This window comes from Podarcis melisellensis, assembly GCF_964234715.1.
Source record: "Podarcis melisellensis genome assembly, chromosome: 1".
Lineage (NCBI taxonomy): Eukaryota > Metazoa > Chordata > Lepidosauria > Squamata > Lacertidae > Podarcis > Podarcis melisellensis.
This window is the reverse complement of record NC_138528.1, coordinates 80,601,655-80,629,396: the sequence shown is the minus strand read 5'-3', so window position 1 is coordinate 80,629,396 and position 27,742 is coordinate 80,601,655. Positions and strand designations below refer to the sequence as shown.

At 43.4% G+C, this 27,742-nt stretch overlaps 1 protein-coding gene across 5 annotated transcripts in view; it reads left to right on the top strand.

Annotated features, from left to right (window-relative positions):
- The window catches only part of STX3 (syntaxin 3), a 38,415-nt gene that overhangs the window by 6,605 nt on the left and 4,068 nt on the right, over positions 1-27,742 (top strand). Inside the window, exons 2-10 of one of the 5 annotated variants that reach the window (XM_081907049.1) lie at positions 18,803-18,883; positions 19,448-19,547; positions 20,052-20,126; positions 21,175-21,242; positions 22,354-22,462; positions 22,657-22,730; positions 23,035-23,169; positions 24,373-24,483; positions 24,594-24,704. In XM_081907049.1, coding sequence (XP_081763175.1) covers positions 18,803-18,883; positions 19,448-19,547; positions 20,052-20,126; positions 21,175-21,242; positions 22,354-22,462; positions 22,657-22,730; positions 23,035-23,169; positions 24,373-24,483; positions 24,594-24,704 — 864 coding nt within the window. Of the gene's footprint in view, positions 1-14,093; positions 14,242-18,802; positions 18,884-19,447; positions 19,548-20,051; positions 20,127-21,174; positions 21,243-22,353; positions 22,463-22,656; positions 22,731-23,034; positions 23,170-24,372; positions 24,484-24,593; positions 24,705-26,475; positions 26,583-27,742 lie in introns of those variants that run through there. The other 4 variants (XM_081907046.1, XM_081907047.1, XM_081907045.1 and 1 more) reach the window with 4 other exon arrangements.

Below are 27,742 nucleotides of genomic sequence, written 5' to 3'. Positions count from 1 at the left end.
CAGAATGCCTGAATAGGGTCTTAGTTGCATTTCATTCTGGCTTGGTAATGGCCAGAATGGTAATGGTTCAGCTATGGGCAACTGTAGTAGAAGCGGGTGCTGCTTGGCTGTCCCTTGAAAGTTCCCCACATGGCAGCTTTTGACTGTGGTCAATCTGTGTGTGTGTCAGCGTGTTCTGTGATGCTCACCCAGTGCCACAAATTTTATTGCACTCCAGTGGGGCTCTGGCATAGCAAAAGCAGGAGAATAATAAACCAGAACATTTGTGGTGTTAAAAGACATGGAGTTTCTGCAGAAAGTTATGGGATATGCGCACTGATTTGGAATGAAGGAGTGTGAGCACTCCCAGAACTTTTGCAGGCTCAAACAGTATTGCTGTTGGAATCACATGTGACTGCTCTGATAGCATCATGTGCACAAATGATTATAAATATGAAATATAAAGGACATCTGAAGGGGTCTTAAGTTCCCTTCGTAAAGTGTGCTGTGCTTCTTGTCCCATTGTGAGAGCTGACAACTCTCCTCTCCTCTAATAGCAAGTAAAAGGAAACAATGGGGCTGGCAGCTATCATGATATTATTGCAGATGTTGTGGTTTAGGGCTTTCACTGGCTTTGTTAAATCCTAAAATCATGAGGATCTCGGCTTGTATTTGAAAAGAAACAAAACTCCCAAGCTTATATTTGCATGCATGGAGAAAGATTGCCACCCGGAATGTAATTGGTTCAAAAGAGCTGTGTTCGGTGTTTATCTCAATTTGCAGCTATTTAATATAATTATTTTAACATGCTAATGTCACGGCTCATAACTTTTGAATATGTGGGGTTGGTAGTCCTTTGGATCTGTTTGTTAAAAGCATCTAGGTCCCAAAGTGGGAAGCAGTGTGTGTGTGTGTGTGTGTGTGTGTGTGTGTATGTGATCTGTAGGGTGACTTTGTGACCTGTGTATGCTTTCTCTCTCCCTTCTTTGTAGGGTTGCCAACTTCAACAAAAAACGGCATCAACAAATCCTAGCCTCTGGTAAACTGTTCTAACCTGCCCCACCTATCTTGGTGGTTGTTTCCTTTAAGGAAATCAGAGAAGCTCTTCATCTCTGATCATCAGTACTTGTTTCTCCCTCCTATCCTTTTGTTCTTCTAAAACTCATGTTGTCCACTGAGAACACTGTGGTCCATCTGTGGCAGCAGTGGCTTCTGTTCTATTCCATGAATTTCCAACTCTATTCCGTCCCAGGTTTGCTGCATGAAGACCCTCTGACAAGTCACACCCATACCATACATTTACCCCCCTCAAAGGAATAATGGGAATTGTAATTGACCCCCCACATATCTCCAATTCCCAGCACCCTGAACAAACTACAGTTCCCAGGATTCTTTGGGGGAAGCTGTGTGCTTGAATTGTGAATTATTTCCATTGTTGATCAACCATATTAGTTTCACAGAAAGCTATAGAATATTTTTTTAAAAAAAATGCCAACATGAATTAAGGAACTTGGGGACTTACAGTTCTTGAGAGATCATGGTCACATTCACTGCATACATTTAAAACACTATTATACCACTGGGAACTGTAGTTTAAGAGTGCTGACCTAACACAATCACAATTCCTAGCACCCTGAAAACAAGCCAGGCTTTCCATGACTGTTAAAGTGGATCTGACCCTTTTCTCATAGAAGATACACTACTCTCTGTCTCTCAAACAAGAAGTTCCAAAGTTTTTATTATATGGAATGACAATATTCCTTTAAGTCATAGAATGGTCTGTGTCAGATAAAACTCTGGGAAAGCTGTGTTTCAGCTTATATAAAACTTTTAAACTTATACTTTGAAAATAAATTTTAGAACAGTTTATATGGTAATTTTTAAAAAGTTTTTAAAAGTTAACTAGTAGAAGCTGACAGCTAAAAAGCTAACTACTGAGACGTTAGCTGTTTCTCTAACTTTCCAGCCAATTATGGTACCAGCTAAAGTTCTATGACTGCTTGGAAAGAAGATTGAAGTCCTAACCTTACTCACCTTGGAGTCAGCTTCACTTAATTTACCGGTAATAGGACTTACTTCTGCATAGACATGGTTAAGATTCTGCTGCCCTTCCCTGTGAGCTAAGTTGAACTTGTTCTCTGCTAAGTGTGACTTGGCTTGCAGCCTTGGTTGTTTTTAAATGTTGTCAGTTTTTGAACTTGTGGCTCCAGAAGCATGCCTTATAAAGTTTAAATAATAGCTCTTCTTACATGTCCAGGCAAATGACTGTTTGTATGGGCAAGTGCCCTGCCCTTTAGAACAAAGGAAAATAGTGGGATAGCCCACATGGTACCTTCCAGATGTTGTGAACTACATTCCTGACAATTGGCCATGCTGGCAGGAGCTGGTGAAAGTAGGAAGCCAACAACATCTGGATGGCCACATGTTCTCCATTCTGGCCTTAGGCCTTACACTGAACTGAAGGGCTTCATTTCTTTGGCTAGCAAACAGAAGTGACTTTAGGGAAGGCACTACTTTAGTATTTCTTCATCTCTTTTCTCTAGAATTTCTCCTTTTTGAATTTGAATGGCAGAACAAAGGCAGCCTCAGCCAAAGGGGAAGCCCTGAGTCAGAAGGATAGGCTGTCGCTTCTTAGGAAAAGACATTTTGTTTTTGTGTACATATAGCAGATGTCTGCCCTACCCTTCAGCAAGAGCTTTCAGGGCAGCTCGCAGCCAAGTGAAGCCAATTAAAAGAGTAAAGCAGCATGGCAGCCAAACCTACAAACTGAAACAGTAGCAGAAGAAAAATGTGTAAGCTGACATTTAAAAAGGTCTGGGAGGATAAAAAGGTCTCTGCCTAACACTGACAAGACCTAAGAGTAAATGCCAGGCAATGCTTGTGTTCCAAAGCTGGGGTACTATAGCCAGCTGCCTCACCTCGGAAGGCAAGGGCTCCAATGGTGGTTAACAAACAGGCAGATTCTTGTGGTCAAAGGTAGGGCGTTACATTGTGCACTTTGAATTGTGCTTGGAAATGGGCTGGCAGTCAGGGAAGTTGTTTCAAAACTGGCAAGAGGGGCTTTCCAAGGCTACTCTTAGTTAATAGTCAAGCAGCTGTGTTCTGAGGTTTTTAGGAAGTCTTCAAAGGCAAGCTCCACATATAATGTGTTGCAATTATGTGCTTCTGGTAGCATGCTAAGATCTGTTAGGGCACTTGAAGAGAAACTAAAGGTTCCTGTTTCAGTGGCTGGTGAAGTCATGGCATGCTGTTACCTAGCTGCATGGCATGCTAGGTGCAGTGGTACCTCGGGTTAAGAACTTAATTCATTCCGGAGGTCCGTTCTTAACCTGAAACTGTTCTTAACCTGAAGCACCACTTTAGCTAATGGGGCCTTGTGCTGCCGGAGCACGATTTCTGTTTTCATCCTGAAGCAAAGTTCTTAACCTGAGGTACTATTTCTGGGTTAGCGGAGTCTGTAAGCTGAAGCGTCTGTAACCCCAGGTACCACTGTACTTCACCAGTGGTGAAAGGTAGGCATGAAGTCTCAGCATATTGTTGTGGAGTGGTAATAGCCACTGTAAGCTTCTGCTTTTTAATTTGAAGTGTGTGGGGACCAGCACTCTGCCCCCACCCCAGGGTAAAGTACTCTCTGCATTCTTGGAGGTACTTTTGTTGATATAACATCATTTGACATCAATTTCTTTTAAAGGATTGTGGTGGCGAATGGGTGTGATTAAAGCAGGTCGGGTTAGCACAAAGCAAGCAGTACATGCAAGATCTCCCCACAATACTACTGCAGTTCATAAATGGTGCTGTGTGATGACAAGCATCATCCACACATCAGAGGGCTGTGTAGTAATGCACGGCTGTGAATCTACTCTAAGTAACAATCTAATCCTAGGCAGTGTTCATTGGACAATCCTGCAGTGTACAGAATTTTCTGTGCAGTTATGGTGGCTGGTAGTCAGCAGAATATGTGGAAATCCTGGAAGTCTAAGGTTAGAATGTAACAGAAGAAAACAAGGCTATTTCTGTCTTGTGTGAGTGTGTATGGTGGGCCATTTTGCTTTTTCCAGGGCCAGGCTGCTAATATGTACAACAAATGGTAGACTTGTTTTGCATCCTGGTTCTGCAGGGGGTGCTGCATGATGCTTTGAGGAGATTTCAGAACCAATTGTGGCATGCTATCTGTACTTTGGGCTGGTTTCTGTGCAAGGAAATCGGACTCTTAGGATTAGTTGACACACTTACCTAAAATTTATTTTCCTGAACGTGATGGAGCAATTTCTTTGCTAGTCAGGTGTAACTGTGTATATCACACAATGCATATATAACAAGAAAAATAGAGGTGGTGGCCTATTATTTTTATAGTGGTTTTGTATTCAAAGTGCATTATAATTATCTCTATATAACAACTCTTTGAGATAGCCGTTTGTTCTAGACCACCCAGCAGTCTTCAGTGACTTGAGCAGGACTTTGAAGTTTGGACACCCACTGTCAAGTTGTGTGCTCAAATGACAAAAATGCAGATGACTACTGTTGGTAAGACAGCTGTATCTGCTATCAGTTCTGAAATCAAAACTCTGGCTGATATGTGATTATTTGCTTGGCTTACAAATCCCTAACAGATGACCAACATGCATCCTGTTCTCAGCGGTTTCCTGAGTAGAAACTTCAATTTTAGGTGGGCTGGCTTTCTGAGCATGTGACTGTCGGAGTTGGAATGAAACTTATTGCTCCGTGAACTGGATGGTGAAATCGGCAGCCAGCCTTCTTCTGCTCTTCTCCCCTGCAAGGAGAGGAAGAAGGAGGGCAGCTGCGTCAGCAATTGTGCTTAGCTGAGTGCAGTGAGAGTAAAGTTCAGCAGAATTGTTTGTGAGGACAGAATGCAGCTGTGAAAAATGTGCTCAGAGCCTACATACCTTGACCTTGGATCCTTTGAGGAGTAGAAGTAGCCAGTGCCATGGGAGTCATACCTCATGAGAACATCAGGTGATAAGTTGTTCCAGTTTTCTAGTCTTTTGCCACTGGTCATGTATTACCTTTCCACCTAGTTTCCTGTTGACATTGGTTTTAGCAAAAGCAGTTATTGCTTTGGGCTTGTTTGGATGTTATCCCTTTGAGGTATAAACTTCCTTGAATATGCGACTGTAACAGGTGTCTCCATTGCTTTTCAGACAGAAAAAAGGCCTTTCCCCGGTCTCAAATCGGCTTTCTGCTATCCTGTCTGAGGTCTCACACATACTTACACTTGTTCTGTGCCTAGAAAGAACAGGTCTGAGTGGTTTTGCCTTTGCCCTGCCACTTTCCCCCAGATATCCTACTCTTTAGAGCTAAACTGGAGCAAACGTCAATCCGGAGACACCCAATAGACCTTTTTCACCAATTCAGTGGTTTTCCCAGGTGAAAGCAGTGAAGCAAGTGGAAGCTATATCTCCTTGAAAAATAAGGATACAAACCACATGATATGCTAGTTGTACCATGTTTGGTCCTTCCTGAAAGTGTGGCCTAGAACCTCAGCATAGACTGGTTGTTTGGGTTAACCACTTGAATCATAGAATTGTAGAGTTGGAAGTGACCCTTGAGCTCCATGTATGTGCAGCACAAAGCTAATTGGGCCACCATACACAGTTACCTGGGGGTAAGCACCATTAAGGACTGTAATGCCTTAATACCCCTTCTCTCATCTGCAAGGGATATGTAAGTTGCATCAAGGCTTCATATTTCCAGGATCAAGCTACTCTGCACAATACATTAATGTGATACTTCCTATAACACTTACAGCATACAGTGGTACCTCGGGTTACAGACGCTTCAGGTTACAGAACCCAGAAATAGTACCTCTAGTTAAGAACTTTGCTTCAGGATGAGAACAGAAATTGTGGCAGCGGCACAAGAGCAGACCTCCAGAACTAATTAAGTTCTTAACCTGAGATACCACTGTATTATGGAGCAATTCTGTGTAAGCCTGAAAACTGATTTCTGTTGGTGGACGTGACTGCTTTTGACAAAATGTTCTCAGTTCTTAATAGTATGATGGAACAACTGATGTGGTGCAGCTATTTCTGCTGAGACAAGACATGAGACACAGGAAAGGAATCCCAACAGCACATCAGTGTGCAGTTTTTGAATTGTGCACTTTTATTTTAATTCCATGCCATTTAGCTTAGTTTTATTTAAAAGACTTTTAACCCACCTTTCAAGGTGCAGGGGCCTCATGGGGTGGTGTGCAAGACTCTAAAACATCTTAAAATAGAATAGCTACAATTTCAACATTTAAACCACAAACTAAGATGAGAGAGAGAGAGAGAGGCAGCATTTGCCGCCTCACATGCAGCACAATTCAATCCAACATAGAAAATAATTAAAATGCATTTATAGTTCTTCTTTTTTTAAGCAACAAAGTCCTATGGCCTATGTATTTCTCTAGGGAGGGAGTTCCAGCCACCACTGAGAGAGCCTCATTATCACTAATAGTAGCTCTCTCTGGCATGGACTCATTATATTAAACAAAATCATTACAGCTGTATGGCAAGTGTGGCTAACCTGTGGCTTTCCAGAGGTTGCTAGACTCCAGTGCCCATAATCCCTGACCATTGGCCATACTGTCTGAGGCTGGTGGGAGTTAGAGTCCAGCAACTTCTGGAGGGGCTCAGATGTTTGCTGGGATAGCAGTGGATTGGAGGAAGAATTGGCCTACTGTGAAAATTGGGATTTAATGTTTACATTAAGCTGTGGAGAGGCAGGTAAAATGGGTTAAATGAATTCTAGGAAGTTGGGACCAACATATAGCTGTGTGTAAGGTATCTGCCAAGGCAACATGGCTTAGCTTGAAGGTTTGAGAACTACTCCCATAGTGGAGTACCCAGTCAGAATACTGCCGAAAGGCTTCTCCTGCAGATTGCGTGGCATCTCCTTTCCGCTTTGAAGGAGATCGTTTTTAGGCAGCACTGTATTATTTCTCCCTGCCTGCTGTAGGTTCTGCTGCTCAAGCAGAGGAATGTGTTGAGTTCAAGCTCCTGTATACACAGCAATGGAGTTGGGTATTCCTTAGAGGTTCTGTGACAAGAGAGAAGACCAAGCAGAGGAAGATGATGTCGCATGAGAACGTTGTGTGTGAGGAGGCAGAGATAAAAAGAGCAGATGTCGCCAGAGCCCATGTCTATCTCTGATTTCCATAACTCTGTAAATAGAGCAGAGAATACTGTTAAAGGCTGGGGAAAGGAATATTGTGCGAGTTCAATGAATGATTCCTGCCAGTTACGCAATAGGGCTTCTCCTCCCCCTGCACACACCCCAAAATTGACTTTAGGGGAGTTGGGAGAAGCCCTGGTACAGCTCACAGGGGGGGGGGGGAGGAGAGGTGAAATCATTCCATCTGGCAAGCAGAAATGGTTGCTTGGCTGGGGGGGGGGGATTACTTTAACACGATGTTGAATTCCTCCCACTGAGTAGCACAGAATTCAAACTGAGCTGTGACTAGAGTTCCTGGGCCTTTCCCCCCGCCCCTTTGGCTTTTTGCATTTTTATGACCCATAAGAAGCCCACCACCACACCTTTCACCAAGTCCTGTGAAACACTACATCCCCAAATGAATCCAAGCCAAGGCAGCATACATAAATAAAAAGCATGGACTCAAACTCACCCACTGCCATTTTGAGGAATTCCTCATTTTCACCAATGGTGGCAAATGTGATCTGTTCATATCTTTAAATTCCCTGTGGAGATGTGAGTGCCTGCCAGAACATTCTGGGAGGTGTTTTCTGCTTCTTGGAATGTTACAATTCTGCAAGTAGCATTGTAATTCTTTTCCTACACCCCTAACTTTCTCCTTGTTCAGTCCATTGTGTTGCCAGTGGGAATGGTTACGTTCCTGAGGCAGCTCCCTTTGAGTCCATCCTAATTACTGGCAACATATACTAAAAGCACTGTTTTCTGACATCTCCTTTCAGTCATTTTTATTCTTCCATTCTGTTGACTCTTCCAGATCCAAATGTATTTTATTTGCTAATTATCCCAAAGTGTGCTGACAATATTCTTCACTTCAGACACTAAAATATGAGAAACAGTAATTTTAAAACCCATCAGCCACAACCCTAAGTACGCTTACTGAAATAGGACTGGGGAAAATGTGGAGAGAAGTATTGTTTAAGTATTTAGAAGTACCTGTCTAGACTAGGTCTATGCGGTTCCCCCCACAAAGGCAGAAACATTACTTCACCTGCAAATGGAGGTTAAGGTATAAACAACAAACTTTCAGGAACTCCCATCTTGTGAGTTGCCTTGCTAGATACTTTACAGAGCAAACAGGGGGGGAAGTGCTCGCTTCCCCCTTGCTGTTTGCGCTTGGTGTGACCCAAACATGCAATTTAATCTAAGCAGCAAGCATAGCTGCTGAGTTTGTGCATCAATAAAAGTAAACTCTGTAATTTCCCTCAGAGGACTGCTTAATAAATAGTTAGAAAAAATGATTTATGAGAAACGTGAAGGCTACAATACCAATGCCTTTTGAAGGGCCTGCCACCGCTTTTCTTCACAGGGGTGTAGGAAGGGGGGCAGTGGGGGCAGATGCCACGGGTGCCCTCACAGAGGGGGGGTGACATTTGACGCACCACCTGCCTGCGACTCCCAAGCCTATCCCGAGCCACTGGGGGAAGGGGGGGAGCTGCGCTGCTTTGCCGGTGGCATTCCCCCCTTCTCTCTTCATTTTGACAGCTTGGGGGAGGCTTGGGAGTCGTGGGCGGGCCACACACCGAATGTCCGCCATGGGTGGCTCGCTCTGCCCCCAGCTGTAGGGCGTGCATGCCGCTCCAGGCACCTGAGCGGCTATCTCGCGCCTGGGAGGGCACCCTCCACACCACACCCCCCTCAGGAGCACACCCACCCTGAGCAGCGCGGACATATGCTCCGCCACTGTTTCTTCATTACCCCATTTTTAAAAAGTCAAATAACCCAGTATATGTCCTGGATGCCAATGTAAGGAGTGGACTAGCCCTATGAATGCATCCTTTTCAAAAGCCTTATTGCCTTCAATTCATATTTTGCTGTCCAGCCTGTTGAAGTTCCTTGTTCCAGCATTGTGCATGAATCCTAAATATGACTGCTGCTGAATTCTCCTTTGACTCCCATGTGTTCCTAGCCAGTGGCAGGGCTGTGTAGTCTGCGCCATGGAGACTCTTATATAACTGAAATATACAGTTTTGATATAGATAAGCTTCTTTAAAAATAGGGTGCTGATGACTTACAATTTCTCAGACTCTTCTTTTTCCTTCCCTTCATTTAGTTCAGGGGTGGGGAACTTTCTGACCTTGTGGGCTAGATCTTTTTCTCTCCCCATTGGTCAACTTCAACAGGTGGGCAGGACCATTCACCTGTCAATCATTAGATGTCCCAATGATGTGAGTTATCCTGTCCACCTGTTAAAGGGGGCCTGCTGGGGTGGCAGGAGTTATCAACCAAGCAGGTTTGAACTCCTTGTTTCAACTGATGTGCAGGGAATCCTACCTGCCCCACACCTGGCATCACTTATGCTGTCAGGCATGGGGCAGGTGGGAATGGTTTGGGGAAAACAGCCTCACAGGCCAGATTTAGCCCACAAGCTGGAGGTTCATCAACACTGATTTAGCTGAAGCCAAGGAAGTGAAACCCTCTTTTTGCTCCGAAATTAGTTGATTTCTTTGTGCAGTTTCTTTTAGAAAAGTGGTATAAACATTTTTAAATTAAATAAAATAGATATTGCACATTGCAATTGCATGCTTGTCTTCGCAGAATTCTTCTTCTAAGATCAAACTGTCCAAATAATGTGTGCTGTGTGCTGGAACTGTTATGGCTGTTGGGGAGGTTTGAAAGAAAGCAGGTGAAGAATAAGAGATAAGGGACTGGTGAGCTATAAAGATATGGGATAAAAATGAGATGAATTATCCTGTGGACTTGTGATACACCTGGGTGTAGTTGCACTTTGTTCTTTTAAGGCTTATTGTCCCCCAAACCATAACATTATTTGATCTGATCAGTTTGATCAAGTGATTGCTGGATATTATAGTTACTGTTGCAGTTCGCTCACTCGTTGTGGACCATGGTAGATTATGATCACTGTGTGGAAGCCTGCCCAAAAGTATTCTGGGTTAAAAAAAAAAAACTTGCCTTGAGCTGTGATAACACTGAATGAACGAGGAAGGTAGCGAATAAGTATTGCTAGGTTTATTCTTGCTTTGTGGCATTAAAGGCACCTGTCCATTCATAATGGTGCTTTTTAGGGCTCCTGAACATGAGAGCATTTAGTAATGCTTTTCCTTCAACCTGCAGATTCAGTACAATAACACTGAAGTATAGTTTAACCTGAATTCAGTATCCACAATAGTTTGCTCTGAGATAGGCCTTCACTGTCTTCCTCTATTAATTTTGTTGTGATCTTACAGACTGCTGCTTTTAGGGAATCATTGATCCTAGCCTGAAGAAGCATATATTTATTCCGAGTGAGCTCTGCTGAATTAATTGGCAATTACTTCCTGGAAAGTACTGTATGTTTAAGATAGCAAGTGAAATTTCAAAGTAGTATGAAAATGGATCAGTTCTCCTCACCACACAAATTGGCAGAGCTAGCTTTGAATAAGGGCACTTAATGTGCTTGTGTTCCTTTCCTTATTGTTAAGTCTTAACATTGCATAGCACAAGGGTAGCCAACATGGTGCCCTTGTGGAATACAAAGTCCATCAGCTGCAGCCAGCATGGCTAGTGTCAGAGATGAGAGGAGTTGTAATCCAAACTACATCTTGAGGGTCACAGGCTCCCCATTTCTGAGATAAGCCAGTGTCATTGTCCCCCTTATGTCTGATGAGGAACTGAGGTTGAGAGAGCATGGCTGCCACGTAGTGGGTCCATGGTAGAGGTAAGATTTGAACCAGGGTCTTCCTTATTCACAGCTCACAGATTAATTCTAACTATGTCTACTCAGAAGTAAATCCTATTTAGTTAAATAGGGCTTACTCTCAGGTTAATGGGGTTGAGATTGCAGACTCAGCCTCTTAGGCACTGTGCTGTATTGGCATTTAGTCATGTTCTTTAATCCCTTGAAATTTTGAAAACCTATATTTTACTCGCTTCATCTCCGCTCTTCAGAATCACTCCATTTGTTCACTGAAAGCTGAAAGTCCCCTCCATATGTTTTAAAAGTTTGTCATGACGGAAGGTCATAAAAATGGCACTTCTTTAGAGCTAATCATTAAGAAAGGTAAGGCTGAATCTGTTTTTAGAATGTGTGCGGTTTTTGTCTAACAGATGACAGTGCTTTATTTTTTAAAAGGGCCTCTTTTTGCAATTAACAGAAGGTGTTTATTCAGCATGTGGTGTGTCATAAATCAAGTAAGACCTTTGGTCATCAATCACTGTTTTGTATTTATTTAAGGTAATTATATCCTACACTTCATAATATTTACCCCAGGATGGTTTACAAACACCAGCAGGATTGGCAGCTTATATGATGGAGGGTGCTGAAATTTGTAAACATTTTCCTTCAGTCAGTGCACGTTAATCACTAATGGGCCTTCCTTCTGACTATATCCTTGAACTATATCCATCAAAGGGAAAACTTTGTACCCCTGAGGAAATAAGTAGCTGAATACTCTTTTGCAGGTTCTCTTAGTGCCCTAACCTTTGTCTCACAAACAAACCTATACACACACACACACACACAGAGAGAGAGAGAGAGAGAGAGAGCGCGCGACTGTATAGGAAATACCTCCTGATGAACTGTAGCCCAAGTATCTGTTTGCAGTGCTAGGGCTGAGCCACACTGAGCAACTGCAGCCTGTCCCTTCCCCAACCTGGTGACCTCCATATGTTTTGGACTACAACTTCCTTCAGCCCCAGACAGAACATGCTGGAGCTGACTGTTGTCGTCCATGACTTAGGGAGCCAACTAGGCAGGGCAAGGCTGCCTTAGAGCAAAGGGGACTGGCTGTGATAGCAACACAGCTTATATTTGTGCCCCTGTAATGTTGCTAATTTTTACACCAAACCGTACCTGCTTGCTTTCACCACTGGGAGATGTTTGTTCTTAAAATTGATCCAGGTCAAACAGCCCAAATTCTGCTTGGAATGATGCAGAAATTTAAAAAGTTAAACTTGAAGTATATTTTGAGCTTATGCAGTAAAGTATAACTAGTCTGAAAAGCTATGTATGCAATGGGTTTTATTTATATGAAGTTCTTTTTTTTTTGGTATTTAAAAAATACTTTGCATGACTTGCATACACGCCAAAAAAAGATCAATTTCTGTTCTAATGCTTATTGCCTATTTAATTTTTATTGTTGTGACCTGCCCTCAGGTCATTTGATGATGAAGGCAGGATATCAGCAATATAAATAATATTATTTTTTTAGAAGACTCATCGTGGAACAAATTCCCTTCGTGATATTCAACTTAGGCTGCAAGCTAAACCTACTTACCTGGGAATAAGATCCACTTAATTTAATCAGACTTACTTCTGACTGAATAGACATGGTTAAGATTGTTCTGTGAGTCTTACTTGAGGTAGCCCCATTGAAGTCAATGGATTTAATTTCAGTGAGTCTGCTTTGAGTATGATTAAGCTGGATATCACCCATATTTTTTTTATTTTTAACAGGGGCCCCCAGTTGCAAAGTGCCTTCCTACCAGCCTTTGTTTAATTACTGCCCCACCCCAAATGTCCCTCCTCTCTACCATCCACCCGTTCCATGTTTGCTGCTCTGACTGTTCGCTGTCATCCCACACCCCCTCAAGATGCATTGGACTGAAGGACAGAGGGTTTTTGTAGAGCATGCTGTGAGGGTGTAATGCAATTAAACAAGGATGCTAGCCATCTGTCCTGGTTTTCATCAGGCTGAGGAATGAATCATGTGTTCCTGTAGAGACAGAGTTGGGACACACTCATCTTTGGCCCTCCATGCCTAGGCAAGGAGAAGTGCTGTTGTCTGCATGTGGAATGTTACATGCATATTACCTTTTAATATAGAGGGAGGTGAATTGGAAGCAAAAAATGCATGACAAGAAGGTACGACCAGTGCTTTTTTTCTAGGAGGATGCAGGGGTACGCATACCCCTAAACATTTTGTGAATCTAAGTTTGGCCTCATTGAGGGGCAGTATTTCAATATGGGTAGGAAAATGAGAGCACTCCTAAACATTTTTTTTGGGGGGGGGAAGCACTGGGTACGTCACAGAGACCTTCTGAGTGCACAGTCGAGTAAATTTGCTGCTGAAGAAGGAAAGGGAACGGTGCAAGTGTAAGCAATTTCTGATTGCCTGGAAGTGATGGAGTGCATCACAGGGAAGGCTGGAATGTGGGGAACGTCTGCAGGGGGGGGGACGTGTCTCTGTGCATGCAGATCAGACCGTCTCCGTGTGTGAGAGCAGGACGCCCCCGCCCTTCTGCAAGCAGCAATCCGTTAATACCTCTTGCGGTGTGTGTGTTCAGGACCAGATGTGAGATTAGATGCACTCCTTGTGAATGCAGATGGCTCAGTCACCTTTCCACTAACATAACCTCTGACCTCCATTTTGTGAGACTGAAGAGCACTTAACTGTAGTGGCTTTAGTTACTGAGCCAAGTAGCAGCACCTTGGAGGGACTGTCTGTGCTACTTAGAGAAGCAAAGTCCGCTTTTTGCTGCCTGAACCACGAGACTTTTCTCTCTGAGGAAGCTGTAGAAAGGAGACGTTGTGCTTGCTTATCCTCTGGTGTGTAACATTTCCTGCTAAACTGCCCATAAATGGTCTTTCGGGATAATAGTCTCCATTGCAAGGAAGTCTTTTTGCTGTCTCCTATTGTTTCTAAATTATTGTACATTGTGTCTTTAATAGTGTAAGCCATCTCGGAAGTGTTTTGGTTTTTTTTTTATTGATGGGCGGAAGCTATATAAATTTAGTCAATAAACAGCAGTGATACTGGCTGTGGAAAGCCGTAAGCCGTGAGAGCATTTCATTTTAATTCTATTTATCTAATTGAAAGCATTTCTAAACTGCTGAATGTTTTAAGATCTCCTCACAAAAATGCCATATAGAAACAAAAATTTGGTAATAACACGGTCTGGTGAAACCTAGACAAAAATATGTCTTTACAAGACATCTGAAACAACTGATGGATGATGTGTCATGTGTGGAAGACGGAAGGACATTCCAGAGGCAATGCTTTGTTTGTTTTTGGTTCACTGCCCTGCAATATTCTGTAGGGTGTGATTCTGTGAGTAAAATTTCCTCAGATGATCTTACAGCACATGATATAGGGGGAAGCAGTCTTTCAGGTAACCTGGTCTTTAAGTCATTCAGGGCTTTGTATCTTAGCAACAAGACCTTGAACATGACCTGATAGCTAATTGACAGCCAATGAAGCTGCCTCAGAACAGGTGTACTATGTGTATCTCCAGGTGTCCCACTCAACAGCTTGGGGCAGCGTTATGTGGAGGGAGCCCCACATAAAGCATATTACAGTCGATGAGTTGTGAGGAACTCATGACTCATGGTGGTCACAGGAAATGGCATAGTTGGTGCACCAAAATCAGTTGACAGTAGGTGTCACTGAAGTTGCTTGGGCCTACAGTGACAAAGGTGGTTCTAGAGTCGCCCCCCCCAAAAAAAACAACAACAACAGTGTGCCTATTTCGTCAGAGGGAGTGCAACTCTGTCCGGATCTGATAAAACTCCCCAATCCTGTATCTGGGAACAAATTGTTTCATCTTCCCTCGACATTTCTCATCATGATTTGCCTGAGTCTTTGCCTGAATTTTTCTTTTACTAAGGAAGCGAATTTGGGTGGCAGCTCTCATTTGATTTTTTACTGTTGAATCTTGTTTTAGCAGGTGCAGAGGGTAGCTTGAGGGGGATGCAAGTGAAAGATGGAAATCGTCTAATTCTAGGTCACTGGCTCCAATCCAGCTTCAGATTCAGAACTGAAATTGCTTGCATCCAATAAATTACAGCTGGGAACTGTTTCCTCCCCTTCTTCACTCGCACTGTTCTTTTCTGCAGGGCTCGGACCTTCTGTACATTTCTCTGCTCAAGCTGCTTCACACACAATGCTTTTTCTGTTTAGAGTCAAGAAAAAATGTGTACACGATCATATATGAAAAGCCTGTCCCTGGCTGTTTTGTCACAAATAAATGCGCTTGGAAGCTATGCTATTAACTTGAAAATAAATTCATGGAGAAAGCTCATCCGCATTCTCTGTCCAGCTCAATTTGACCTGTGGAAGATATAGAAAGGAAAAACTGAGAATGCTGGAAGAAGCATTCTTCTTTTGAATTGATATTTCTCTGACTGCATAGCAGTAGCATATTCCATTGCCTCCATACCAGCCTTCCTCAAGCTGTCTTCCTTCCAGATGTTTTGTAGTTTATCTTCCCCACTGACCATGCCGGGAGCTGTGATCCAAAATATCTTGAGGGACAGAAGGTTGGAGAAGGCTCCTCAGTACCCTTGGACAACTTTTGGGCAAACCTAGATTTTTTGCTCGTTTCTGCTCGTTTCTCTATTGCTCCTGTCCAAGTTTGGGTCACACAGAATAGATGTAGATGTTGTTGGGCAGCAAGACAATGTGTTTTATTGATTTCTCCCTGCTCTTCTAACCGCAGATAATTGAAGTGGCTCACAAATTGTTAAAGCAACAGTAATTAAATCTGAAATAAAAGTTTTTGTTTTTGTTTGTATTACGTAGTTTGAGTTCTCATTTTGTATTTTTATGTTGCGAACCGCCCTGTAATCTTCGGGTGAAGGGTGGTAAGCAAATTTAATAAATAGTAATGATAATGACAATCAACTCAGGCATTCTAGACTTTTATTGAAGGGCAATATGGACATACCTGTAATTCATTCTTGAGTCTTTGCTCCGGCTCGACCTGTCAAACCTATGTTATATGTTATGGCTTGTTGTGGCTGGATCCCATGCTACTCCAGAATGCTTGAATAGCAGGGAGGGTGGGAGGTGTGTGTCTCACATGGGAAGCTTCCATATTAGTTAGCCCCAAAGACTCCTGCAGAGGTATGGGGTCCAGGCAACCAACCATTTTGCATCAGTAACAATAAGAATTTGCTCATTGTCAGAGTAGATGTGACCCTGACTGTTAGGTCCAGTCGTGGACGACTCTGGGGTTGCAGTGCTCATCTCGCTTTACCTTCCAAGGGAGCCGGCGTACAGCTTCCAGGTCATGTTGCCAGCATGACTAAGCCACTTCTGGCGAACCAGAGCAGCGCACGGAAACGCCATTTACCTTCCCGCTGGAGCGGTACCTATTTATCTAATTGCACTTTCATGTGCTTTCAAACTGCTAGGTTGGCAGGAGCAGGGACCGAGCCAAGGGAGCTCACCCTGTCATGGGGATTCGAACCACCGACCTTCTGATCAGCAAGCCCTATGCTCTGTGGTTTAACCAACAGCGCCACCCGCGTCCCTCTTAGATGTATGGTATACAGCTTTTTTTAGATAGCAATTTTTATTATATAGTCACAGACCCAATATTTCATTAAGAAGCTGTGTCTGACCTGTACCTTGTATTTTCTTCCAAGTTTTGATCAACTCACGTTCTACAAGAAGCCTATATTTCCTTCTCATGGCTCACATGGTCTATGGCAACAGTCCTCGCAGCCATCCAAGTCAACCATCTGTAATAATTTATTAGAATCTTAAAAGCCATTGTGTGCTTCACAACTGACAGCCTCTAAGGTTACTGAATCTGTCACTCGATCTTCCAGTCTTTTTAAGGATTTTTGTTTTCATTTTCTCCTCATGATCTTGGGAGTAGCTGGAACATTGAGATAAGATGACTGCTCTTCCTCAGTTTTGTAAATACAGTAAACCCACTATTTAAGTGAATTAACTTGTGCACATTCAGCTTTATGGGCTTGGCAATTTTTAAAAAAAATAAAAGGGGGTGGGCATCCAGGAAAGAAGACTGGCAATCCCACCCACCATTGAACCCAATGTGTTTTGACTATACACAATTTTGGCTTTAGGTGCTATCCCCAGAACCTAATTCCCATGTAAGTTGCAGGTTTAGTGTACTGTATATATTCACCTCAAAAACAAAGCATGTAAATCTCTCTCCCACACCTGAAACAAAGAATGCAATACCATAATCAAAGAAACTTATATTTTGGGTATCTCTGAAAGCCAGATTCTGGAAACTCTGTGATAACTTTGTGCTTGCCACCCAAATCAATGGTACCCAATCTATTCTCCTCCCTTTAGCATTTATTCTCTGCACTCTGTTCTCTTGCCTCTCCATCTGAGACCTGTGATGCATAACCAACATCAGTGCTATGTCCTGCCCTTGAAAGGCCTTGGCCTTGACTGTGCAGCATGACTTCTAGTCAGTCAGCTTTACTGTATGCAGTTTGTTGACCTTAGGGCCTGGTTATCCTTTTGTCACCTTTCCACCCAAGGCAGAATGAGTCCCTAAGAGGGTGTAGTTTGTAGAGGGTGTAGTTTGTTTGGTTTTTGTTGCTCAACAAGTGATGACGAATGATGTGCTATTTTTAAGAGCAGGCGTTGGAAGCCTGGAGTCAATATTGTAGAGGTGCATAGTTAAATAAAGACAGACATTTCATTTCAGGAAGAGCAAAGCAGACTAAGGAGCAGAGGGAGGGGGACCCAGCTTTGGGGGAGAGGCTAAAGACCCTTAGTTCCCTTTCTACTTAATCTGCATAAAGGAAAAGTATCTCCAACTCTTCACTAGTTTGGAGAAGGCTACCAGCATTAGGTGTGGTCTGCCTCCATACCTTTTCTTGGGCCCTTTCTTGTAATGGAATAGAACCATCCTCTTCTTCCACATCCTGGTCTTTCCCTTGCTCTTGCAGTTTCTGTGGGTAGGAAAAATGGACACAAACCACAGAACATACAGTGGAAGCATCCGTCTGTAGCCTTTGACCAGGTGGAGATCCTGCTCTTGCCTATTACTGTAGATCTACCTTTCCTAGATTTCTGACAGTTGGTGATGGTGGTGGCAAGGCTGGACTTCATGAGCTTAGGATACGGGAGGCAAATCCTTCTGCATTTGCACCAAAGTGACCAAGTGGTTTGTGGTGGTTGGTTTCCATCCCAAGTTTTGACGTAGACTCACTTTTCAGTGGCTTACAGGGTTTTATACAGTCGTACCTTGGCTCCCGGACGCCTTGGGTGTTCAACATTCCGGCTCCTGAATGATCGAAAACCGGAAGTGAGTGTCCTGGTTTTTGAGCGTTCTTTTGGAAGCCAAACGTCTGTGGCTTCCGATTGGCTACAGGAAGCTCCTGCAGCCAATCAGAAGCTGTGCCTTGGAAGTCGAATGTTTTGGAAGCCGAACAAACTTCTGGAATGGATTCCGTTTGGCTTCCAAGGTATGTGTATTAGGGTTGCCGTATTTCAAAAGGATTTTACCCAAAGTTGTTGAGCTTTTTTGAAAAACAAAAAAGGAGGATTTTATTATCTATTTTAAGGGAACAACACTACCAACATGAGTTGCCATACATGCAGATTTCCCTGGACATTTAAGCAATTTTCGCAAGGACACAGTTTCCGATGGCCGAATCCCAGCTATGTCCCGTATAGCAACCCTAATTTATATTATTGATAGTGTGTGAGGATTTTTTCTTCTTAAAGTTCTATTTATTATTCTGAGATGTTGTTTACATAATGGTATCTGGAGTAATCTTTGTAACTTAAAGACAATGCAGAATGAATTTTCCCAATTGAAAAGAGAAAAGATGCAACTCCAGCCTATAATATTAAGATGTTTCCTTTACCACCAAGCTAGACTAAGGAGGTTGGACTTGGTGTAAAATATGGTTGTGTGGTTCTTCTCCTTTAATTCTTGCTATCTTGTCCCTTTACAGAAACAGGACCAGGATGATGCCGATGATGACCTGGAAATCGCTATTGACAACACAGCTTTCATGGATGAATTCTTTGCAGAGGTAAGGAGAGTCCGGGAGAGAGAAAATGTAGACCTGAAATTATAACTAAGTCCAAGAATCAGGGCACATGGATAGGCTGGGTTATCACGAGGTTTGGTTTATTTGTTTCCCTTGTGACAACTACTCACTTTCTCAGGAAGCGGGTACAGGCAGAAGCTAGAATATACTTTGCGTGCATAATGGTGTTCTGAAAGTGCCAAGTGAAGTATTCTCCTTATCATTATTTGACTTTCCTGTCTCATATTCAACAGTGCTTAGCCATGCTGTCTCCTCTGGAGCCTTAACAGTTTGCATTTCCTCCATGTGGAGTAGTAGTCAAATGACATACAATTACATAGATAGGAAAGTACCATACATTGACAGCATCCAAAGCTGTGGTGGCTGCATCTGTTCCTAAATATGATTGTATGACCTGGAGAGGGGAACAGTTAAAGTGAGGTATGTGTAAATGAGCTTGGTGTTGACTCTGTGGGGATTAGACTCTTGATTTCCCCACACCTATCCTCCCAGCGGTGTCAGTGTAGTAGTAAGATTCCTCTTCATTTTGTTTCCATAACTTTGCAGATTGAAGAAACCCGGCAGAATATTGACAAAATTTCCGAAAATGTAGAAGAGGCAAAAAAGCTGTATAGCATCATCCTGTCAGCCCCAATCCCTGAACCAAGTGAGTAAGACACAAACCCCCTTGAGAGAAATTTTTGGCAATGATTCTTATGGACTTTCCCCTACTCTGAGAACACAGAACCAAACCTGCTAAACCCTTCTTGTCTCCCTGCCTCTTGATATACTGTGTAAGAGAGTGAGGGGCTAAAACTTGGAAGTAAACAGCCTGAAGAGTCTTCCTCTCCTCTCCTTTCAGGTTTCAGAAGGCTGTGGACAAAGTTCCCTCTTGTGCAGGCCCTCCTTCTGTTTAATTTCCCACAATACCCCAAAGTGATACTATGATAGGGGCATTGTGAGAAATTAAATGGCCACCTCCCATTGATGCCACCAGGTAAATGTTGGGAGCCAAATTGTTGGTGGGCCCTGCGGTCCCAGCAGCTCTCAAGTGCCAACCTTGTCTCTTTCCCCTGCTCTCTCGTGACTTCAAAACTGGATTCTTTCCAAGAGGATGTTTGCTGCTGTTCTCATGCTGCTCAGCGCTGATGTCTATTCTTGTGTTCTGCAGAGACTAAGGACGACCTGGAGCAGCTCACAGCAGATATCAAGAAAATGGCTAACAGTGTCCGAAACAAACTTAAGAGTAAGTAACATGTCCCTCAGGCAGACTGGTCTTGGAAGTTCTGGTTTATATTGCTCAGCTCTCATTTAGGGAATGCCTAAAGCAGGCGTGGGCAACCGAATCTGGCTCCCCAGGTCACCTTCTACTCATCAACTGTTCAGTACAGAGCAGATGAGAGGAGAAAGGGCTTTGTTGTGCAAAGTGTGCAGTTGCAACTCTGATCTCTGCAAAGACATCAAGCAGAAGAGAAAATGTCTCAGAAGAGATGTAAACTTACGTTCCTTGAAAATATTCAAGAAGTCAGTCAAGAATTCTGCAATTGTGTGCATGCAGTTTTCGGAATGCAATTGCCTTTTGAAGTTTGAGGTCTTGAATTGCTGTTAGTTAGGGCCTTCAACCTAGCTGTGTTTTGATGTCATTTGCATTCTTCCGTGGGGATTAATGACCTTTTTTGCCTTTTGAACAGTTAGGACAGAGAAATGTATTGGAGAGGGTTTTAGTTTTTGTAATAACCTTTGTTAAAAAAAAATCAGTGGAGAAAATGGAGGTTTAAGTAGAATGGGTGTGGGAGTCTGAGAGAGAGAGACATTTTGTGTGGGTCTGGCCTTGCCCACTTTGGAGTTTGCACCACCCTCTACTGGAAAAGATTCCCACCTAACAAAATGTAAGCAATATACTAGTGTCTCTCTCTTCTGTAGCTGCATGCTGAGCACTCTGGCCCAGTCTTCTTGTTGCCCCCCTCTGCATGTTCCTCTCTCATCACCAAAGTAATTAAATTATGCAGACTCTTAAGAAAAGGACTTGTTCCTGCAAACTATGACAGTATGCTAGTACACACACTAATGTAGAAGGAGGGAGGGAGAATGGTCAGAGGCACCAGCTTCTCCAGTGGACAGGGGGCGGGGTGACATGATGTTGTACAACATCCTCTGAAAATGCCTCGGCCCCTAGAAGTTGGCACCTATGAGAGTGGTATAGGTGTTTGCCTAGGTAAAGGGACTAAGGCTTCTTCGCTGTGCAGGATAGAACCAGAGCATCTTTCCATCAACTCCTTTCCCTGCATTCACAGGTATGGAGAGGAATATTGAACAGGATGAGGTTCGGTCCTCAGCTGACCTGCGGATACGGAAGTCCCAGGTAAGCAGAGCTCTGTGGCAATTCCATACTGTTGGATGCCTTTGCCCGCTGTTAGCCACTGGTCAGGAAAGAAGGGAGAAAAACTTTCCTGAAAGCAACAAGAGGATAAATGCTGTGGGGGTGTGTGGGGAAAGTGGGGAATAATCTGGAACTCAAATCCTCTTGGGAGCCACATTCTCAGGCCTGCATCTGAATCCCAGTTGTGTGGGAACTAGCTGTAGTTCTTGCCAAGCCCAATTTAAAGTACTGGTTCTACCCAGTAAAGCCTTACACAACTCAGGGCCCTAATATGTCACGCACCACCTTTTCCCATGCAAACTTACCTGGACCCTAAGATCAGCATCCGAGGCCCTTCTCTCCATTTCCCCCCAAGAGACATTTTCATATATTTGGTGCCAGGCAAAGGTCTTTTTATTCTACCAGGCAGTTGGACTCTAATAATATTGTGCTTTAGGGATATTTTGTTTCTTTCTGTGTTTATCCAAGAGCAAGTGAGGCTAATTTTGTATTTCAGGGAGGATTTTATATTAACATTATTAGCTGTTGTATTGCTTTTAAATTATGTATTTATGAGCCATGAGATATTGTTGTAAGTCATTTCAGCACTGTTTTTTCTAATGAAGCAATGACTAAATTAAGAATGATGAGAGTTTTTTTCACATGCTCAGAGGGACTACTTGCTTTTCATGGTGGAACAAAACTGGTTCCAAGTTGAACCCTCTAGCTCAAATTAGGCCCTGATAGCTAGCTTTAAAAAAGGAGAGAGTGAGAAAGAAGCTGGTGGTTTCTGATCCATAGCTTGGAAGGGTGAGGAATGAACTCTGCATCTTTTGCAGTTTGTTTCACACAAGCTGCTTAACTGTAATTTTAAAATATTTAAAATGCTTTTGCTTATGCAAATGATTTTCAGTTTCTTAAAGATAACACTTAAACACACACACACATTTGAAAACTTGAGGGTATTAAGTCTCTTTTTAATGCAGACTCAAAGACTTCTGGGTTTTCCAAAAAATCAAAAATCTTTCAGTTTCCAGCTTCCAAAAAATAACACCAGTAGATAATAGGCAGATCAGCCAGGTTCCCTTGAATTATCACTTCTTCCTGTCTCCAGCATTCAGTCCTTTCCCGAAAATTTGTTGATGTGATGACGAAGTACAACGAAGCGCAGGTCGACTTCCGGGAACGGAGCAAAGGAAGGATTCAGCGACAGCTTGAGATCAGTATGTATTCTTTATACCTTGGCCTTTACCTTTGGGTAGAGCATGATCCTGAATGCTAGAGCTGGGTTCTTCTGCCTTGAAGCATTTGCACCCCTTCCTGCCCTGGTAGTATTTGTAGCTCCCAAGGAAGTGTTTGTTCCTGTTGCAGTACCTGAAACTCTTGTTCTCTCCCTGTTTTTTTCCCTGGGATGCAGCTGGGAAGAATACAACAGATGAGGAGCTGGAGGAAATGTTAGAGAGCGGGAATCCATCTATATTCACATCTGGGGTGAGTGTGTATGAAGGTACTGTGTGTGAAGGTGACTGCTAGGCTGCTTAAGGTTGAGAAGGGGAGAAAAATGCAAAAGAATATCTGTGGATTGTAGGAGCAGCAAGTCTTGTTGGTTGGAGTTGCAAGATGGTGGCTGAGTTTGGGCATGTTGTGAAATGGAAGAGTATATCCAGTGAGAAGAGCTGGGGTAGATTGAAGGGGAGCATATGAAAACCGCAGTGCAGAACTTTTGGAAGCAATGTTCTGCAGAGCATGGTCACTATGGTACATTTGCAAATGACAAATCTTGGACCTTTCCTAGATTATGGATTCCCAGATCTCAAAGCAAGCATTGAGTGAGATTGAGGGACGGCATAAGGACATTTTGCGACTTGAAAGCAGCATCAAGGAGCTTCACGACATGTTTGTGGACATTGCCATGCTAGTGGAAAATCAGGTAACTGAGCTATGGGGCAGGGGGTGGAGAGAGAAATGGATCACCAAATGGAGACCTTGATAAAAAGCAAAGGTGGCAATGAAAAGCAGAGCGCCCAGAGCTGGTTATCTGTTTAACCATGGGAAATGAGGTTGACAACCTGTAAAGGCAGCTTCCTGAGGGGCATCAAGTTGCCCAATGACCTTTGGTCTGATCCAACAGCATGCTGCTTTTGTCCATATAGTCAGACAGAGTGCAGATGTTTATGGCATGAGAAACAAGAGAAAATGGGGGTGAGCAGAGAGATGGGGTTGCAGAGGGGATGCTAGAGGGAAGAGAAATAAGTTAACAGGGAGCCTTTGCAAAAATGCTTTCCAACCAGTTAATGTAACAGCGCTTCTGTGTTAACAAGCATGCACCCCAGCATAATTTGCAGCCCTTGTCTAGGGGCTGACAGAGTAATGTCTGCATGTGGCTGACTGAACCTAAATAATGGTAGGCTAGGGTAGCCTGATGAAGTCCATTATTAAGGTAATTTGGATACTGTACTAGAGTTGAGAGTAACTTCATTTGCTAATAGAGTCCTCTCTGACTAGTCTGGAGTGTGGCTTGTTACCTGTTACATTCCTGGGGATAGAGCCCTGTCTCCTGGACTTAAGAGGCTGTGTCACCATCTTCTCAACTAGTCACTATTCCACTATGCTATCCAAAAACTAAAGAAGGTGTTTTCACAACTGTGCTTATTAACATCTATCAGTTATGAGGCAGAAATAGTCTGCTTAGAGATTAGCATGGAAGCCTGAATACTACTAAGGCCCCATTTCTTGTTTTCTGCTCACAATGCAATGCGGAGGAAATGACGGTCAGGTCAAACTACGGTGAGTGTTTTGTTTTCAGAATTTAAAAAGTGTTTGGGTGGGAGGAGGGAGGGAATATGGGCAAGTAGATAGTCGATAGATACCATATCCCTGGAAGAGTCATTCATTCAGAGGGAGGGTAACAGCTGTGAGGCAAACTCCTGGCTTGCATGAGGAAAGGGCAAGCATTCAAGAGAGGAGAGGAATTACATGGCAGGAAATCCATGTGGGGGGAATGATAAGCTGAAACTTGCATAGAATTAGGTGGGGGAAACTGTGGGTATTAGCCATGGCAGTAGGCATTTTGCAGCATGATAACATCATTTCTCTTTGCTTTTCTACCCCCTTCCCTTAAACTTTCCCACAGGGAGAAATTGTAGATAACATAGAACTCAACCTGAGGCACACCTTAGATCACGTAGAGAAAGCTCGCGAGGAGACCAAAAAGGCCCTGAAATATAAGAGTAAGGCACGCAAGGTGAGCCTCTCCTGTGGACTACCAGCTCTGCGCTGCTGGACGCCTTGCTGGCTGACACTTTCTGTTTCTGCCTCTCTGTTTCGCTTTCGGCTTTCCTCTTCCTCTGCAAGGGAGGCATGATTGACCGCATAGAGAACAACATGGACCAATCAGTAGGCTTTGTGGAACGGGCTGTGGCTGACACCAAAAAGGCCGTAAAGTATCAGAGTGAAGCGCGAAGGGTGAGGAAGAAGTGTATGTAGTCCACCCCTCCCTTCCCTCCTCGTAGACCAAGTATGGGGAACCCTTTCCATTCCGGGGGCATGCCACTCATGCAAAAGTCAAAGGTTTCTACACACACACACACACACACACACACACACACACACCCCTCTCCATCTCCCACCCAGGCAAGCGAGATGAATTATTGCTGTCCAAGGATTCTTTCCAGCCAGATGACAAAAGCACTCAGAAGGGGCTGGAGGAGAGGGGCGTGGCCTGGGAAGAAAGGGTGTGGCCAGGGAAGGGGCATGACCTGCTGGAGAGAATCCCAAGGGTCACATAGAGAGTCTTTGAGGGGGTCCGAGGTTCCCACCCTTGTTTTTAGATTATTGTCCATATGCCCTTTGAGTTCTACTGCTGAACTCTTATCCTGCAACCAGAGCACCTCTTGCCCTTCTCTTCCTCATCTACCCAAACCCCTGTTCTGTCTTATTAGATGAAGACTCATGTCCCCACCCCCTATCCTGTCTACTTGCAGTTCCTCCACCTTCCCTGCAGCCTGTTCAAAAATTCATCCCTCTATGCAATGAACTATATGATATGAACAGCTAGCAATGTTTTGTTCAGCATTGTTTTGCTCTCCCAGTAGTGCTTAGACTATATCCCCCCTCCAGAATAAGGAAGGTCTCTTCTTTCACAGCTCCTAAACTCTCTCAACAGGGGCTCAAGAACTTGAGGGCTGAACTTTCTTTAGTTTGCTTGTCATCAACTCTGCAGTCTTCTGCTTTGGGCTGTCCTTCCATTCTTTTATCACTTTTCTGTGCTACATTCTGTGCATGCTTACCTGGAATAAATCCTACAGAATTCTTTGGGACTTGACATCTGAATAAATGCATAGAACTGGATTCTTAAGTCTCATTTAAGGGTTTTGTGCTGAACTTTAAAAAAGAACAAGGACCTCTGTCCTTGCTTTACAAAGAGCAGAATTCTTGGATGCTTGATCTTTCTTACTTTATTTTTAATGTTTGAGGCAAAATGTAAGCATGACAATCATGGTCAAATTAGACATAATATTTGCCATATGCCTGATATTAGCCCTCACATGCAGGTTTTTTTTTTGTGTGTGTGTGTGTTTTTGAGGGGGGAGCTGTGTCAAGACCATGGCACAAGTGTGTGTATTTTTAAAGTATTTGCCCCCAATGCAGTTCTGATTGGAATCAGAACAAGGGTCATGCCTCATATTTGCAATAGGAAAAAAAATCCCCCTTGGGGACAATGTGTGCTTTCCATCCATTGTGAATGGGGGTGGTTTCAAATCAGGACTGCATCATAGCAAAGGATTAGAGCCTTCCTCTAGCCATGCCATGGTCCTGGTCCAGCTCAGCCCCCTTGCCCTGCCCCATTATTGCCACAACCCATTTTAAGTCAAAGCCATTGGATGCAAACTTATTTAAACAGTGTACCTAATGGGGTATTCACATATGCACATTCATTGCTCCATAAGGTATTGCTTGATGACTTGCACCTGCATGTGTGAATCACTTCCACTTGAGTACTGTCTGGCAGTACAAATGCTTTGTTGTGTTTTGTGTTTTTGATTGGTTCATCACTTGCTGTAGCATTCCTTTGAGTGATGACTATGCAAGTGTCCATTTGTCTTAAATGGCATCAATCTAAGTGCTTTAGCTTAACCCGAAGCTTCCTTCTAGGTGTGTGTGCACAGCATTTCCCCCGTTGCTATTATGTAATTACTTATAATGACTTAATCTACCTTTTCTTTTACCCTTCTAGAAAACAATAATTATCATTGTGATAGTGATTTCCTTGCTGGGAATTTTAGCTCTCATTATTGGACTTTCAGTAGGGCTCAAAACATGAAGGGCTGCTGGCTCTGAACTGTAAGTAGCTTGTGGAAGCAGAAGGATTACTTCAACCTCTCTTGCCATCTCCTCTGCTGCTTGGCTTTCGGATGGGCTTCTGAATCTCTCCTCCTCTCTCTGTGTGAATATTCTTCCTACAAAGTGCAGGGTAGGTTAGAGGGCAGCTAGAGCTCTGTATTAAGCCTCTCAACCTTTGTGACCTGGGGGTGCAAGGAGTGATTCTACAGAAATTGGGCTGTACTGCAAAAATCTACTCCATCTTTTTTTGTTGAGCACATAGGGTATAAGGGAAGGACATAGATAAAGTCTCAGGGTATTGGTGATTTGGGGCTTGTGAGAAGCGATGGGATCATATAGAATAACTTGACTTGAACAATAGGGAAACCTTTGCCAGGCTTAGTTTTATTCCTGTGTTTTCAGTATATAAAATTGATAAAGACAATCAGCAACCACAAGGACTAGCAACCTTATATAATAAACTAGGATTCTAAAGATGTCACCAGATTCTAAAATTTTGAGGCATAATAGTAGTAATAGAGCTTCATGTAGTTCTCTGGTTTCACAGCAGGTATGTTTATTTGGGTCTCTGTTTTCTGTGCTGTAAATTTCACCAGTACATTTGAGCTCATTTCTTGAGTGTGCAGTTCTCAACTCCTAGCGTTTGGGATGTGGTGGGAGTGTCTGATCAGCCTGAGAGAGGCTGGGGTCTGCTAGATGCACAAGGTATGGTTTCTGAAGTTTCTTACCCCTTCAGAGAAGTGACAGCTCTGTGGCTGAAGCAATGATCTTCCCCACAGCTGATGGTTTCCGTGTTAGCTCTTCTTCCTCAAATGAGCACTTATTTTGTTTCTCAGTGCTTGCGGATCACTAGAACATGCACCTGCCATTCTGTACATATGGTATACAAGCCCATTCTGTGTTGGCCAAGGAGTTGCCTGGTCCTCTTAACATCATTTCTCAGATCTGATGGTGTTTCAAGGCTGTATTGTACAGTTGAGGATGCCTAAGTGGAACATCTGAGGGTATCCTTAGTTGATCTGTGAGACTTTCCTTTGACCCCAAAGTTCCTAGACAGCAGCTCAAGGACAGCTGTTTCTCCCACAGCCCCCATGTATGTGTGTGTTTTGCTCCTGCTCCCTGCTCTGGTCCTCACTCAGATTGTGAACCTTTGCTCTTCC